At 33.8% G+C, this 18183-nt stretch overlaps 1 protein-coding gene across 1 annotated transcript; it reads left to right on the forward strand.

Moving 5' to 3' along the window:
* The first annotated feature begins 2670 nt into the window (after positions 1–2670).
* On the forward strand, positions 2671–18144 carry LOC128666286 (embryonic protein UVS.2-like). Its single transcript, XM_053720776.1, has 11 exons — positions 2671–2734; positions 8203–8265; positions 10075–10209; positions 10312–10429; positions 11104–11282; positions 11623–11704; positions 11889–12016; positions 12464–12579; positions 14901–15126; positions 15664–15782; positions 17899–18144. Exons 1-11 carry the CDS (start codon positions 2671–2673, stop codon positions 18142–18144), a joined length of 1476 nt encoding a protein of 491 aa, XP_053576751.1.
* Positions 18145–18183: the final 39 nt, after the last annotated feature.

The following is an 18183-nucleotide window of genomic DNA, read 5'->3' on the forward strand; positions in this document are numbered from 1 at the left end:
GTTTAGAGGTTAATAGCTTCAGTTAGTGTTGGCGATGTGGGGGGGCAGTGGTTTAGGGGTTAATAGGTTTAGTTAGTGTTGACGATGTGGGGGGATGTCGGTTTAGGTGTTAATAGCTTTATTTAGTGTTTTAGTTACTGTTGGCGATGTGAGGGGGCAGTGGTTTAGAGGTTAATAGCTTTAGTTAGTGTTGGCGATGTGGGGGCAGTAGTTTAGGTGTTAATAGGTTTAGTTAGTGTTGACGATGTGGGGGGATGTCGGTTTAGGTGTTAATAGCTTTATTTAGTGTTTTAGCTACTTTTGGCGATGTGAGGGGGAGGCGATTTAGAGGTCAATAGGTTTAGTTAATGTTGGCGAAGTGAGGGGGCGGTGGTTTAGAGGTTAATAGGTTTAGTTAGTGTCGACGATGTCAGGGAACGGCGGTTTAGGGGTTAGTAGCTTTATTTAGTGTTTTAGTTAGTGTTTTCGATGTTGGGGAATGGCGGTTTAGATTAGAATAATGAAAAATTCTGAATATGAATAAATAATGGATCCGAAAATTCGGAAACTGATTTATTAGTTTTCTGAATTTTCGGTATGGTGCCGATTCGAAAATTCAGATTCATCTAAATCTCTGAATCAGCCAAAATTCGGCCAAAAACTAAATTCGGCCGAAACTAATTGCACATGTCTAGTTTGAGTGTAATGCTGACTAAAATAAAGAGAGTCTATTTGAATATTTTTTATTGTTTAAAAAGTTATATAATTCCTTTTTTACCCATTCCCTAGTTTCGCATAACCATCAATGTTATATTAATACACTTTTTACCTCTGTGATCGCCTTGTATCTGAGCCTCTGCAGACTGTCCCCTTATCTCAGATCTTTTGACAGACTTGCATTTTAGCCAGTCAGTGCTGACCCATAAATAACTCCATGGGAGTGAGCACAATTATATCTAGATGACACACATAAACTAGCACTGTCTAGCTGTGAAAAAAACTGTCAAAAGATAAGAGGCCTTCAACGGTTTAGAAATTATTTTTAAGCCTTCTTAAGTTTAGCTTTCAAAAAATTAATACCAAGAGAACAAAGTAAATTTTATGATTAAGGTAAATTGGAAAGTTGTTTAAAATTGCATGCCCTATCTGAATCATGAAAGTTTAATTTTGACTTGATTGTCCCTTTAATTAAAGCTCCCTGTGACTGCAACTTAGCAGTTTGCAGACCTCAGAACAAATCTTTTCAGAATTCAGTAAGGAAGAGGTTCATATATATTTAGCTGTACAGTCTGCATTATTCATGTTCAGCCTTCTTTACAATTTAATTAATCTGTACTAATTCTGCTAAAATGTAAGGTCCCCACAACAAATGTAATACACTGTCGGTGTTCTTCATGGGTTTTAAAATATTTTAGAAAATAATTGTCCACTGACCCTTAAAATAATTTGCCATAATATGCAAAAATTACCTCTGCATTTGCAAGAAAAGGTTTAAAAAATTAGAACCAAATTTTGACGGGCTCATTGTGTGGCCGAAGACCAATTGTTAATGTTTCATGAGGTGTTTAAGATACCTACTTTTTCTCTTTCTTCCCAGCTAACATATGAGACAGGTAGTCTAGGGTCTAGTTAGTCATGGGGATTACAAGTTGCTTGTCTGCATGACTGGAAGATATTGGAAATATATGAGATGTTTTATTGTGATTTTGTATTTTTGTTTATTAGAACAGCACTTTTTTAAAAGTCATTGGACTTTTTCTAACAAGTGGAGCTTCGATAAATCATCAAGATTGATGAACATAGTCCTATAAACTGTTTTTTAATGTTACATATATATTTATATATGTGTGTGTATTTTTATTTCACAATGGATTAACATATTGTTGTTTTGATGTTCATTATCACCAAGTTATTGCTATGAATAGAATGCACCAAAGTGATACACAGAACGTTTATTATAAAATGTTCCTTTTCCTGAACTTATGAGAAAAATTGTATTTCTGCGAGCTCTTTGAAAAATGTTTCAAGGTCTCCATTAAAGAAGCTGCAATAGCAGCTTTGGAGCACCTTGCAGCCAAGAGTTAAGAAGCAACGGTCATCATGCCGCTGCTTCTAAATACCCCATGCCAACTGTAAAGTGGCGTTTCTCAATCCCCCCGCCAGACTTCTGTGATTGAGGAGATTGACAGCCCCTGCTTGCATGCAATTGGCCATGTGCAAGCAGGGGACACCATTGTACACAAGGTGAAGTGTTCAATGGTAAATGCAGGCAGCATATTGCAGCCCACTAGTCACAATGCCGGGTGGACAGGGGAGGAGATAGTAAATTGAGCCCTACATTTATTTTCCTGAGAACTTGAGAAACACAGCCTATTGAAATCCAAAGTTTCCATCTTAAACTATATCAACAACCTACCAGGTAGCACTATAGAAAAGGCTTATCAAAGAATTTGAGAGGTTTGGGCATGTTCAAACTTTTTAATAAAGGAACAAAAATCTGAAATATTAAATACAAATTTGTTGGATGCAGATTATAACCGTTTACATCAATTTGCCCCAACAAAAGACAAAACTTATTCTTAAAAGGAATATAATTGTCAACCCAATACTATAAATTATTTAATTAAATTACCAGAAACTTTTGAAAGAAAACAAAAAGGATCTGAAAGAGTAGTCACGTCAAGCAATATCATGGTGGTGTGGGATCCACACAATCAAGATGACAATATTACCCAGTATCCTGTATGTGGTGCAGGTAACCCACATACACCTTCCTCAGCAGGCTTAAACAAACTTCAGACATGTATAAACATGGTGTTCTGTTAAATCACAAAGTGCCTGCCTATGTATAGATCACTGGATGAAGGAGTATTAGGCTACCAGATAACTCAGTGTACCACCAGACGATTACGCTTCAAAGATTATTAGATTAGCATATTATAGCAAGTTTGAAAGCATAAGTCTCTTAAGGAACACACCTCCTTCAAGCTCCTCAGATAGGAGATTAATCATATACTTATATAAATAGGACTTTTCTATGTGGTACAGCCTTATAAAACACACCAAATGCCTCTGATTGCTTTGATTATTATTATCAGGTATTTGTAGAGCGCAAACAGATTCCGCAGCGCTGTAAACATAGTCGGTATACAGGATAGCTTTTGTAGGGATCAAGTGGGTAGAGGGCCCTGCCGAGAGTTCACTGTTGTAGTCGGCTCTAATGAAGGCGATCTGCAAACAGCTGGGCTCATAGGCTTACATTCTAAGGGGTTTAAGGGGAAAGCAATTGAGTTAGGAAAGGTTAGTGTTGGTTGTAAGCATCCCTGAATAGTAGAGTTTTTAGGGAGCGCTTGAAGCTGTTAAAACTAGGGGAGAGTCTTGTGGAGTGAGGCAGGCAGTTCCACAAGATGGGGGCCTGTAAACTGGAATGTGAGGAAGTAACAAGAGAGGAGGAGAGGAGGAGATCCTGATCGAAGTGGACGGGAGGGAGAGTATCTGGAGACAAGTTCTGAAATGTAGGGGGGAGCAGTGCAGTTGAGAGCTTTGTATGTCAGAGTAAGGATTTTGTGTTTAATCTTAGTTGTATCTTGTGTAAGGAAATGTCTAATTTTAGAAATGTTTTTAAGGTGGAAGCGGCAGGCTTTAGCCAAGGACTGAATGTGAGGAGTGACAGAAAGAGCTGAGTCAAGTGTGACCCCAAGACATCGGGCATGCGGGGTAGGAGTAATGATGGAATTATCAACAGTTATAGAAATTTTTGGGGTGGAGACATTGGAAGAAGGGGGAAAAATAAGGAGTACAGTTTTGGAGAGATTTAGCTTAAGGAAGTGAGAGGACATCCAAGATGAGATATGAGAAAGACAGTTAGTGACACGGGTTAGTGCAGAGAGGTAGATTTGGGTGTCATCGGCATACAAATGATATTGAAACCCATGGGATTTTATTAAGGAACCTAATGATGACATATAGATTGAAAAGAGAAGGGGACTGAGGACAGAGCCTTGAGGTACCCCAACAGAAAGTGGTAACAGGGCAGAGGATGCTCTGGAGAAGGCTACACTAAATGTACGGTTAGTCAGATAGGAAGAGAACCACAAGAGAGCTGTGTCGCAGATGCCGAAGGATTGGAGGGTTTGGAGTAGAAGAGGATGGTCAACACTGACTCCTTTATCCTTTAATGCTGAGGTCTTAATCCCAAATCACATGAAAGTAAGGATTTGGCTGGCTTTGTCCCTAAAACCCAAGTTACCAAAAATGGCAAATTAAAACCTAGATATGACCTGAGACAGGTAGCTGGGCTGAAATATGCAACGATACATCACCTGCTGCAAATATCACCTTACAAAACTGACCTTTTTTGACCCCACATGATTTCTCTCCCAAACTATACAACACAGTGTAACCCAGAATTAGGAGAGGCTTTAAATATCAAAGCAACACATTGCATATTTTACAGAACGTAAAATCCTTAGTCTGCCTACAGTTTCTTTAGCCTAATTTTAAAATGTTGAGAAGATGGTATCTAAATCCAGCTCGCTTGAAGAGTATTTATTAACAATCCCAGGACCTATGTTAGAGAGAGTGCATGGGAACTGTCCAAATTTCACATATATAGTTATGTGAGAACATAAAAACTTTATGGAGGGATGTGGAGGGGTTCGGGAAATATTTTATAGGGACTCATTAATCTTCTGTCAACCCACACTATCCACATTGACAAACCTAGAGTTCATGTAAAATAAGGCTAGATCTATTCCAAATTGCTAATGGAAATCCACTAAAATTCTCACTAGGCAAATGTGGAAAACTAGAATTGAAGAACTTATAACACTAGATCGATATGGATATTACAAGAGGCAAAAGATGGACTTTTTTCATAATATCAGGTTTATCTGGGATTAATATAAATCCAATGAGGTAAAAGAAGATCTGAGATAGACCACAACACCATTTTTACAAGTGCTTCCCCTTTTAGATATATGCACATACACTATTCACAGTCTTTTTCAAAAGGGTGAAATTGAGCAAGATGGAAACCTTCACTCGCCCTCCCTTATCCTCTTCCTCCCTTTCCCACAAAGTAAATGCGATCTCTTAAACACAATTGCGATTTACGTTAGAATAATTACCACGTCCTCGGAGCACTGGTTAATGGTTTCACAAAACAAAAAGTGTCACAAAACACATAGAAAAACATTTACAAAATACACGTACACCTATAATAACACTATCTAATAAAATATTAAGAAAAATATTGAACAAAAGGTATAAAGACTCAAAGACATGAGATCTCAGGTGTTAGAAAAAGAAAGGCTGGCAAATGGCTTTAACATAGTGATGATACATACATATACATGTCTAAAGGTGTATATGGTGTATATGTATGGATATAAATGTCTATATATGAATACATATGTATTTATGTATTTATATGGGTATATCTGTATTTACAGACATATATATACACACATATAAACACAGAAATACATATGTACACATAAATAGACATAAATTGAAGTGCATTGGAGCCCTTTGCAGTTAGATGAAAACATGAAAAACATTTGTATGCAATATGTATATTTAATATATATATATATATATAGTATATATATTGTATATGATGTGAAGAACATTGGAATATGAAATATTCGTATTTTCATGTCAGGTTAGCGCACATGAGAATATGTGATCGGCTTTGCATTATATTTAATAAAGTGTTTGACTATGTATTTAATGTAAATATTTTGCATTCCAATGTTCTGAATGTAGCAGAATATGTTTTATGTATTTATAAATATATATTCCTATATATATCTGTGTATATATATATATATATATACCTTTATAAAATCTTGTAAATGTAATGTATATAAAATCTTGTATATGTATATATACTCTATATGTAATGTATATAAAATCTTGTATATGTATATATATTGTAAATGTTCAATGTGAAGAACATGGGAATGTGAAATATTCATATTTTCATGTCGACCTAGCACACATGAGAATATGTGATCGGCTTTGCATGAGAGTGGGGTGTTTTTTCCACTTTTTTGCTCCATTGTCTTCTATGGGGAAATACGTTAACACGCACGCAATGTTTGAACATTGGCTTTTTTACGCGCATCGTGTTAGGGTGCGAGCGAAAACTTTTTACTTTCAATAATTTGTAATACGAGTGCTACCCTATGTGCGCACAAAGTTTACTTCTAGCAGAGTTAGCACGTGAGTGGGAGCAATAAATACAGCTCCATTCATAATCTGGTCCTAAGTAATTAGAATTAAAGAAAATAGTTTATGGTACCAATAATTAAATGTGAGTTTGTATCATCTTGGTAAAGATCTACAATAACTATTACTGTACATAAAATAAAGGTATTTTCCAGCTTCTCTATAACAAAACCATTTACTAGTGTTTTCACCTGCTCAGATCTTCATATTTACAATTTTCCATGGACAGCTTTTACAGGTGTCAATCAATAATAATGGATAATACAGAGCGTGAAACCTATTTTCTATGGGTTTAAGAAAAGCATGTAAAATTATACAACACACTAGATGATGGTTATTTATAATTTTACAGAGCTAACAACTGAAACTAGCTCCTCAGGCATTTCTTCTGGTCATGGGTGTTGCCTAAAACATATTCTGACTTGTCATTGGTTGAAATTTCACATGATTTCTGTATATAAGGGTTATTTGTGGTTTAAATAAACTAAACAAAAAAGAGAAGCAAAGATCTCTCAAGGAAAAAAAGTACAAGTATAAGATGGATCGGAAAAGCTTCATTGTTCTTGGGGCTTGTCTCATCGGACTAGCTACAAGTTTTCCTTTTCAGGTGAGACTTGGAGCAAAAGTTACAAACCTTTTACTTATGTTTAGAGAGCTTATGTTTAGAGAGCTTATGTTTAGAGAGCTAGTTTGATATTTAAGTATGAGGTTTTCCCAAAAGTTATTTTTGCGGCATATAAAATTAAAATCAACTAAAAAAAAAATATTTTATTGATGTTTGATTTGATATACATGTAGTTAGCGAATTCCTTAATTTTAAAACATAATGTTTTCTAGGTGAACTTTCCAGGTTTTAATACACTTGGTAAGTCATTCAATACAATTCAACTCCTTCCAACTTCTAAATTATTTTTTTTCTCCTTCTCTTAATCATTTTCTTTATTGTAAACTTTATTTCCTTAGTATCTCACCATCTATTTTTTTATTTATCTCTTTATAGATATTTTATCTCTTTATATAAAATGCTTTAAATATTATTTTGAACACTTTATTCTCATTTTATTTAGACAATACTAAAAATCTGGAAACAGAAACTACTATAAATACAGGTAAAATATATATGTCACATACACTGGGATTCAGGCCTTCAAAAATGAAATGCCAATATTTTCTATTTATATTTTCATGCACCAATCTGATAAACCACATATCTATTCTTTGTACTGAAGGATTATGAAATAATTTAATAATTGATATAGTTATGTTTTTACATAATATAAATAGGAAATATTATAATGAAATAGTAAATGTATGTTCATGCCAGATGTGAAGCTCTCAAAATTTTAAATTAAAGTGTTGCACAGCTCCCAGAAGGCTGTATGCAAGAATAGCTATAAAAATGGCTGCAGCATTTTACACATAAGCTCTAATTTTAATTGGACACAAAACTCCAATTTATTTGTTCATGATTCAGACAGAGCATTATATTTTAAACAACTTTCCAATTTAATTCTATCATTAAATTGCTTTATTCTATAACACATACCAATGTTCTCAACCACTTTCAAAAAAAAATGTTATGTCACATTGTTTTTAGAAATCGTCAGTTTTACTTTTACTATGTGGTCTCTACAGCACCATATAATCTCTTTTAAATGAGGCATCTCATAAGTGTATGGATATATTTTTCACAGATAATTCAGGCCCTTATCATATGTAATACTACAAATCTTGTCTCAAATAAGTTAGGAAACACTACACCATGGACCAACCATATGAAAACCAGAGGGACCGGTGACCACTCATTTGAATGATGAGATTTTTTTCTTGGTGCCAATGGGAAGTCTTTTGCTAGGTTTCACTGGGACATAACTCTATTACTGTCTGTTATCATTATCAAGCACCATATATTTATATAATTTAGGAGCTATTTCTTACCCATATGTACCCCATGTTAAAAGCTGTGACTTATTAAAATTTTGTTTACAGATGATAAAGAACCCCCATCGGAATCTCTTGATATTTTTAGCAGAATCCTGGAAAAAAATCAAGGTAACATTTACTTTTGGCAACTCAAATTAAAAGTGAAGATTAGGAAATTAATAATAATATCATTGTATACAAAATAGTCAAAACCTATGCATGACTGACAAGGAAGAAAGATGTTCAATATAATACAGCAGAATGCTAGAGTGTTTTTCATTGCATACACAGTATTGTCTCAAATAAGTTAGCAAACACTACACCATGGACCAACCATGTGAAAACCAGAGGGACCGGTGACCACTCATTTGAATGATGAGATTATTTTCTTGGTGTCAATGAGAAGCCTCTTGCTAGGTTGCAATGAGACATAACTCTAGTACTGCCTGTTGTCATGATCAAGGACCATATATTTATACAATTTAGGACCTATTTCTCACCCATATCGATATTGTGTTAAAAGCTGTGACTAATTAAAATGCAATTTACAGATGATAAAGCACCACCATCAGAATCTCCGGATGTTTTTAACAGAATCTTGGAAAAAAATCAAGGTAACATTTATTTTGGCCACTCAAAGTGAAAGTGAAGAGTAGGAAAATAATAATTCCACTGTATTCAAAATAGTCAAAAACTATGCATAACTGACATGAAAGAAAGATGTTTAATATAATACAGCAGAATGCTAGAGTGTTTTTCTTTCATACACAGTATTGTTTTAAATGTGATGTCTCTGATGTATCAAATAAATACCTCAAGATATAACAAACAGATTCACCAACTTCAAAATGTTAATAGGAGCTCTAAACATATTTATAATGTGTAGACAATCTTAAAGGGACAGTCAAGTCCAAAAAAAACTTTCATGATTTAAATAGGGTATGCAATTTTAAACAACTTCCCAATTTACTTTTATCACCAATTTTGCTTTGTTCTCTTGGTATTCTTAGTTGAAAGCTAAAATTAGGAGGTTCATATGCTAATTTCTTAGACCTTGAAGACTGCCTCTAATCTGAATGCATTTTGACCACTAGAGGGCATTAGTTCACATATTTCATATAGATAACATTGAGCTCATGCACGTAAAGGGATTATCTTTCTTTTTAAACAACAAAAGTTTGGTGTCATATAAAAATATTTCTATTGTTCCTATTTTAACTAAATGAATGTTCTCCTTCATTTATTATTAACCTTGTCATAGTCATGCATATATAACATTCATTTATTATTAACCTTGTCATAGTCATGCATATATAACATTCATTTTTCCTATAAATTATTTGGTCTAAAATCATGTACAGGCTAAATTTATATATTATAAAAGATGGGGATTGTTTATAACCAGAACATGTTACTTCTCATTTGTACCCGAATGCTGACCTAACATACAATAGTAAACTAGTTTTGTATCTCATAAGATTATATTATGATTATTATTATGTTTATCTTTTACTTCTAAATGAGAATAGCCTTTCAGTAGCAACCAGAAAATCAAGGATCAACTCAACTAAACATTTATTTCTAAATGTAAATGAAAATCCCAAACTCTGAATGCCATGTAACAGTTAATACATCAGATTGCCCAGTAGGACACCTCTTGCTATTCAGATTATGAGCAGTGATTACTTAACAAAAATATGCCTTAATGCACAGCACTGGCTGTAGACAGACCAGTGCATCTGTACTGGATGAGGATAGGATAAATAAATTGTATAAAATTTCAATTATAAATGTTTTGTTGATAACAATGAAAAACAGCTTTGTGTTTTGAATTAGTGGCCGACTATTATTGGATGAAAAATACTTTATATACTTCACATTCTACTTAGATTTTACCAAGTGATTTATCAGTTTTTTCCCTTTCTTTGGTAAATACAGCCAGTAAAGCGTTAATACAACAGGGTGATATTTTAGTGAAGAAGGGTCGCAATGCTTATAACTGCGCTGACTGCCTTTGGCCTAAATCCTCAGATGGGACAGTTAAAGTGCCTTACAAACTCTCAGCTAGTTATAGTAAGTTACCTATTTAACATCTGACTGATCTATTCTGTCTTCTGTTTTCTCAGTCAATCTTGTGTTTTCTTAAGGAGTGATCATAATGTTTCCTTATTACAGGTGCCCAGAATATTGCACTGTTAAACTCTGCAATGCAGGAATTTGAAAGCCTAACCTGTGTGCGCTTTGTACCTTGGACAACAGAGAAAGACTGCCTAGATATTCTGGCTTCAGACGGGTTGGTACTATAATTATCCAGTGTGTGTCTATATATTTTATATATTGAAAAAATATACATAAAGATAACAGTGTTTAGCTATCAGATTCTGCTAAAGTTTATTTGAAGCTTAAATAAAATTAAACAAACACACACACACTTAAGACAAGTACACTCAGATGAATGTAAAAAAACTAATTTTTCAATACTAAAATTAATCAATTCATCCAAAAATAATAAACAAGCAAAAAACCAATGCATGCAACAACAAAATGTTATTGATTAGTTCACGTGGTTAAAACTGTTACTATAAAGACATATGCAAAAGGCTTTGAGTATGTAACATAAAGGAACAGACATACAGAAATAACATTTTCAGAGCATTTGTTAGTATCCAAATGCAGAGGAAGGAGACTGCACACTAGGCATTCGGCTCTTTTGGTAGCAGAATTTCTTCACATGAAAACACAACACAAATCCAGATCTTAGGGTGTTGCACTTTCACAAGAAGAAATCCAACTTTGAAAATAACCTAATGCCGTGAGCAGCCGCCTTCTTCCACATCTGGATACTAACGAAGTAGCTGAATGCACTTGTCTAATAGATATTAAGTTAATTCTTATTAACTAATGTATCTTTTGTGATAATGTGTATATACCTGGTTTATCACAAACTGGTTTTCATGTCTTCTCTAGCTGTAGTTCATACATCGGAAGAATAGGAGGCAGTCAGGAACTAAATTTGGATATCAATGGCTGCATGCGGCTTGGGAAAATTGAGCATGAAATGAATCATGCGTTGGGCTTTTTCCATGAACAAAACAGGAGTGACCGTGATGACTATGTTACAATCATGACACAGTACATTTCAGAATGTAAGAAACAAGTTGCTGAATTTTTAAAGATAGAAGTGACATTCTATTTTTCCCTCTTACACATGAATGCCTGTTACTAAGAAGTTACATATAACATGTTCTGTTATAAAAAAAAACAAAAAACTTGCATCTAGGTTTAAAAATAAAAGTATATAAAATTAGCTAAAAGTCAAAATTACCCAGTACCTCTAGGTGTTCCATTTATACACATTTTATACTCCATTTCCATAGGGTACCCAAGTTAAAAATCAACTAAAAGTATTTGTATACACACTAATGAGTTGACATTCTTAAAAATGTGAGCTGCTCTCAAAGACTGATTTGATTGCTTATGTTGCAGCATATCTTCATAACTTTGAGAAACTTAACACTAATAACCTTGGAGTGGAATATGACTATGGATCAGTGATGCATTATCCAAGGTAACACCCATAGCACTATTACATAATTAGTAGTGATGTTTGTTTTGATTAATCACCATTTACGGTTATATACATGTATATCTTCTCTGCCTTTTAGCTATAAATTAAATCTATGCCCCCTTACCTGTTACTGTCCAACAGTGATCCACTCAATTTAATAACAGCCTTTTTCTCTCCATCTCAGTTATGCCTTCAGTAATACTTCAGGTAAAGATACCATAATACTCAAGGGTAACCCAAATATACCTATTGGGCAAAGAGATGGGCTCAGTTCCCTGGACATTTCCAAGATCAATAAGCTGTATAAGTGTGGTAAGTACCTAGTAAGATACAGTACAATGGGGTATTGTAGCTTAAGATTGTATATAAAAATTACTTTCTTAGAGCCTGATGCTTTGACACGACAAACCTTGCAAAAATAAATGATTGATGAATATTGAGATTAATATTCTTTAAATAAATAAATGCAAGGTACATACATTTCTATTTAACATGGCTCTATTTAAAAAGCAAAACATGTCAATACCCACATGTTACTATAATGTATAGAACTTTTGTATAGTATCACTAGTCAGCTGTTTCTATTGAGTGCACACAATATACATGGTCAATTTGTTATTTACATATAGGTTTCATCAGCACTTTAGCATATTATTTTTTTTATTTTTTTATTCAAAATTAAAAAATTTAGCTTTTTAGAACACAATGAAGCTTGTACCCAGCTAGTGTTGATAATATTTACTTCTATCTCATTTTTAGATGTCTGTAGTAATTTATTTTCTACTATTAATGGGACTGTGACCTCAGCCAACTATCCATCTTCATATCCCAATAATGCCAACTGTGTTTGGTTGATAAGAACCCCATCTGGACAGGTAACTTTAATGAAAATTCCTTATATGCAGGTTTCAGAGGGATATAAATTGCTCTGAATTTATGCCAATTTGGTGATTTTTCCGCTATACTAGCAGATAAATACATTATAGGATAAAAAATACAAAGAACAAACAGTTTGATTACAAAACAGATCTGTTTGTTCCTTCCATTTGCCACCAAAAAAAGGTGCAGTAAGGAGCAGGAAAGTGGTAATGAAGCTATGTATGTTTGGCTAATTAGCTCCTTAGTTTATAATGATGAACAGGGGGTTTGACCAGTCATGAGTCCTGTCCATTCCTGACATAGTATATCTCACGATGGAGGTTAAGAGACAGCCAGTCAGGCATTAAATGTTGTTTTTAGTCATACAGACTTGTCCAATCAAGTCTTAACCTCTCCTGTGGAGGTGGGATACTAGGGGACGCTCAGCTTTTTTCAATCACTTTCACTAAAAAGGGTCATATGTAAACAACAAAGTCAGGAGATACAGGGAGTTCAAGGTTGGCTACATCAAATCAGTGAGTTATAGGGTAGCTCATAATCTTTTAGATAAACATCAAATTATTTAACTTAAAAAATTCCCCTAGACTTTAATTGTAATTTTATAAGAAAAATCATTACATAAATGTTTAGAAATAATTGTAATTGACCCCTATATGTTCTGTTGGCTTTATAAGTTTTTTAATTGTTCAAATTATGTTATGTAAGATTTTTTTATGAAAATGGGTTGTAAATTTCCTATAACATTGGAAACAACAATAACTAATCCAAACCAATATTCAGGCAAACCACCCACATGAACAAAATTCAACCAAACAATTTGAAAATATAAAATAAATCTTTCAGACTAAGGGCCAGATTACAAGTGGAGGGTGAAATATCACTATCATAAAAGAGATATTTGTGCTCCACTTTGTAATACCAGCACACGTTAATGTGTGCTGGTATTACAAGTTGTCAGCAATGCGAACGCAACCTCTTGTTCGCATTGCTGGGATCCTTTGTGCTCAAGAGACTGTGCTTCCATCAGAGACGGCATCAGGACTTAAGCACAAAAAAGGGGGTAAGTAGCGCAGCAATGGCAGCATTTTTAAATATATATGTATATGATTATATATTATATACATATATTTTTACTGGGAACACACAGTTCCTATAGTCCTCAATGTAACAGCACTTTTCAATGCCAATTGTTTTCTAACACCCACCCCACCAACTTTAACCCCAAAATACTGCCTAGTGCAGTAATTTTCTTAAAAAATAAAGATGCTGCCATCTCTATTTTTTTTATAAAATACACTACACCATATTTTGGGGGCATTTGGGGCAGATTTATAAAATTAACCAGAGATTTTAATCTCTGGTTAATTTTATAAGCGCTAATTGCTACTGTGAGCTTGCGGTAACAACCAGCCACTTGTAATTGCTGATTAATTATCGGCCACAGGATAATTTAGCGCTCCACTAATCTAACTCTAAACACATTTTGCCAGTGCACATCTGAAATATATAATGCATATGTATATAAGTACAGAATGCATATGAGAAACCAAACTGAAAGTAAGCAATTGTTAAAAAAAAGTCTTCTATAAATAGTAGAAATATATTTGTAGGCCAAATAATTGTGATTAGAAATCTGTATCTTAACTTTAAACATAAGTTTCCAAATGTGAAAAATAATCTCTTAATTATATAGGGCCAGATTACAAGTGGAGCACTAATTTATCCAAATGTGCCCATTTGCGGGCGCACAATACATAAACCAGCAATTACAAGTGGCTGGTTATTGCTACCATGAGCTTGCAGTATCAATTAGTTCTTATACAATTAACCAGATTTCTGGTTAATTTTGTAAATATCCATCAAATTTCCTCCAAACGTTAGTGTTAGTTTTCTTATTTAAAAAAAAAAAAGTAGCATTTCAAAAGAGAAAAAAAAAACTGCACTTAGATGTGGGCTGTGGGGTGTTAAAAAAATGCACTGAAAAGTGCCTTTACATTGCAGTCTATAGGAACTGTGTGTTCCTAGTAAATATATATGCTTATATACGTATATATATTTATGTGTACACAAGTATTATTCAGTTCACAAAAGAAATGCAACCTTAATATTATATTAAACAACTAGTAAGCTTTTCTCCCTATAATTACATATTTTATTTCAGGTGTTTAATATGACAGCATTTGATTTGAGTGCTTTGTTTATAAACCCATGTTCACTATTTTTTAATATTTAAGTGAATTTTCTCAAAATTCACACACAGACACACACATGTACACGTGCATCAGTACATGACATACATTGTGTTTTTATTTTTTAGGTTTCCTTACAGTTTAATGCCTTTGATATCCAGTATTCATCAGGATGTGTCTCCGATTATCTGAAGATTTATGATGGTCCCAGTAAAATGTCCCCTGTGTTAGTGGACAGGACTTGTGGCACAGGACTTGTCCCTCTAATGATCTCTTCCTCTAACCAGATGCTTATTGAGTTTGTCAGTGATGGGCAGGGCGCAGCCACTGGCTTTAAGGCTTCATACACCTCAGGTACTTATGTTCAAATAATTATGGGAGTTAATTTGTTTTTTTTAGTAATTGGAGAAAAACTTGATTCATAAATATTTGTGAGGGTGTCTATCTTTAAGGCTTATCAGAAAATAAGCACAAAATATTTTTAAACCATTTAAAATACTGTCTTTAATTAACATAATTATAACAGTCCAGTGATTCAGCATCTTTAAATGTTGTCCCTGGTCCTCTCTGCCCTGACCAATCAAAACTCAGATGTAAATTTGCTTTTTTTGTATCAAATTTGAAATTGAATGAATATCCTTCCTATATATATAATAAGTATCAGCCAGTCTGCAAAAGCAAATTATTAGACTCTCCCTCCAAATCACCTTGGTGGAGATAGGGAGGACTAGAGAAGACAAAATCTTTTCATACAAAATACAATAATGATACTAATTTAAGAAATACAAATATACATTACATTTTAAATCATTTTATAATTGTCATTGTGGTAATTTAACAAACCAATTACCGATTGCTGCTTGTTCTTATTAACTTTTAATTTTCTTACAGTTCAATGTGGAGGAGCTTTCTATGCAACAGGAAAGGTCTTCACCTCTCCTGGGTACCCTAACTTCTACTCCTCTAACATGCACTGCTCATATTTAATTAAAGCTCCAGCAGGAAACAAGGTGAGTAATATCTTACGGGAAATAAACTCCAAGAAATTCATTTTTATTTTTACTTTTACAAACCTGCTGTTACTTAGAAGTGTGACAGTGAAAGTTCTATGGTGATAAAAATGCAATAACTACAAAGTATATTGTGTTACAATTGAATAGATTTCAGGTTATCATTTCTTTTCATGCTGTTTAATAACACTAACTACTATCTTATTTCAGTAGAGCAAGAATTATTTGTTTCTTTTTACTCATATCTGCAATAAAACAGTACAAACCTGAGGTGCTGTTTGTTCAGCCCACTCACCGAGCAATTTTATATAACATAACAAGTGCCACAATAGCTTAAAGGGACAGTGATTTGTAAAATTGGTTTCTCCTTATTATGTTTACAATTAATTGTTATACCAGCTGCAGAGTTTAAAATGTATGGGAAATTGCACCTTTAGGTATAAATTTGTATATGAAATAACTTTTAGTGATAATTAAAGCCACAACTCAGGGACATGGGAAAAGCAGGGAAAGTCGTCCTCATTATCTTTTTGTCTAATTATTATTTACACAAGTTCTCCTTATCTTCTTTTTACTGTTTACTTAGAGAGAACAAATGAAAATGAACATTTTGGCACTTCTCTGTCACAGACACCAGTTCTGAGCATTATTTTATCTAAAACATATTTACAGGGCTTTGTGTAACCAGAACCTAAAGGGACAACCTACTCAAGAATATTTTTGCATACCTTGTATCTAAGCCTCTGCAGACTGCCCACTTATTTCAGTTCTTCTGAAAGACTCGCATTTTAGCCAACCAGTGCTGACTCCTAGATAAATCCACAGGACCACAATGTTATCTATATGGCACACATGAACTAATGCCGTCTAGCTGTGGGAAACTGTCCAAAAGCACTGAGAAAAAAGGTAGCCTTCAAGGGCTTGGAAATTAGAACATGAATCTACCTAGGTTTAGCTTTCAACAAAGAATACCAGGAGAACAAAGCAAATTTAATGATAAAAGTGAAATGGAAAGTTGTTTAAAATTGCATGCCCTATCTGAATCATGAAAGTTTAATTTTGACTAGACTGTCCCTTAAAGTTCAGAAATGTTCAGTATGGGTGGGTATACAATTGGCAAAATCAGCTATTTTTAAATGACAAAATTAAAGTGAAGAAGTTATTTGCTAACAATTTAATACACTCCAGTAGGTACAATAGATAATTGGGAACACATTAAAGGGGAGAAAATATTAGTGTACACTGCCCCTTTTACTTGCTACCTATTGCAATAAGCAGTTCGGCAATGCATTGCTAAATTACATAAAAACAAATGTCTTAAAGGAATTTATAATACTCTTTTTTTTTAGCAACATGTGCAGCTTTTATTCTGTTTAAGAGCAAACCAGAAATAAATCCTCTGAAAACTCCTCAGGATAGTTACCTTGTTTATTTATTTTTTGCTGCTACCAGCCAAAAACAGTAGCTAACCTGAAACCAATATTCAGCCGAACTGAATTCTCACATGAACAAAATTCAGCCAAACTAAACTCTTTCAGACTACTGAGCATTAATGTTTATGATTCATCTCGATATTGTATTTTATTTTGTTTAACATACTGTAGAATGGGCTCCATTTAACAAAAAGCGATTGCTGGTTTGGAGGCCCATCGTACATAGTTAAGCACTTAGCAGCAGCAGTCTTAAAGGTGGTGGATTGAAATCATCCTGATCCAATTCGATCAGGATGATTGACAGCCCCTACTAGCGACTGATTGGCTGTCAGCGAGCAGTAGACGGCATTGCACAAGCATTGCTGGTGCAATGCTTGTGCAATGTTAAATGCTCACAACATAAGCTTTCCACTAGCAGCAATGTCTAGCAGAGTCCAATGTATGTAAATAAAAAATCTTTACACAAAGAACATATTTTAATTACAAAATGTATTAAACTAATTGCCATAAATATATACTGTAAATAAAACTGATTATATTTTAAACAGCCAATCGCACTTGTTTATTTTATAAGTTTAATATTAAGATATGAAAAATAAACATAGATTTAATATTAGTTTTATTTTGATTTATTGATAGACAATTTTATTATAATAATATGCTTTATTATATCCATTTTACAGATCACAATCAGTTTTTCAGACTTCAGTCTTGAGTCCTCAGGTTACTGCAGATATGATTATGTGAAAATCTACGATGGAGACAACACCAGCTCCTCTCTCTTGCGCACGTACTGTGGTCCTGTGAATAACCCATCTGTGATGTCTACTGGAAATGCCATGCTGGTCATCTTCCATAGTGATCAAAGTACTGAGTCTAGAGGTTTCAAGGCGTCCTACACTTTTGGTCAGTATACTTTGATGTCCTAGTTTGGCATTTACATTTTTTTAAATATATATATATAGGAA

This window comes from Bombina bombina, chromosome 1, assembly GCF_027579735.1.
Source record: "Bombina bombina isolate aBomBom1 chromosome 1, aBomBom1.pri, whole genome shotgun sequence".
Taxonomy (NCBI): domain Eukaryota; kingdom Metazoa; phylum Chordata; class Amphibia; order Anura; family Bombinatoridae; genus Bombina; species Bombina bombina.

Bases quoted from the DNA above. Each gene is read 5' to 3' on its own strand.
- LOC128666286 (XM_053720776.1), top strand. From the start codon at position 2,671: ATGGTGGTGTGGGATCCACACAATCAAGATGACAATATTACCCAGTAT. The intron at 11,283-11,622 runs GTAAGAAACAAG...CTTATGTTGCAG, and splicing joins GACACAGTACATTTCAGAAT to CATATCTTCATAACTTTGAG. The intron at 11,705-11,888 runs GTAACACCCATA...TCTCCATCTCAG, and splicing joins TCAGTGATGCATTATCCAAG to TTATGCCTTCAGTAATACTT.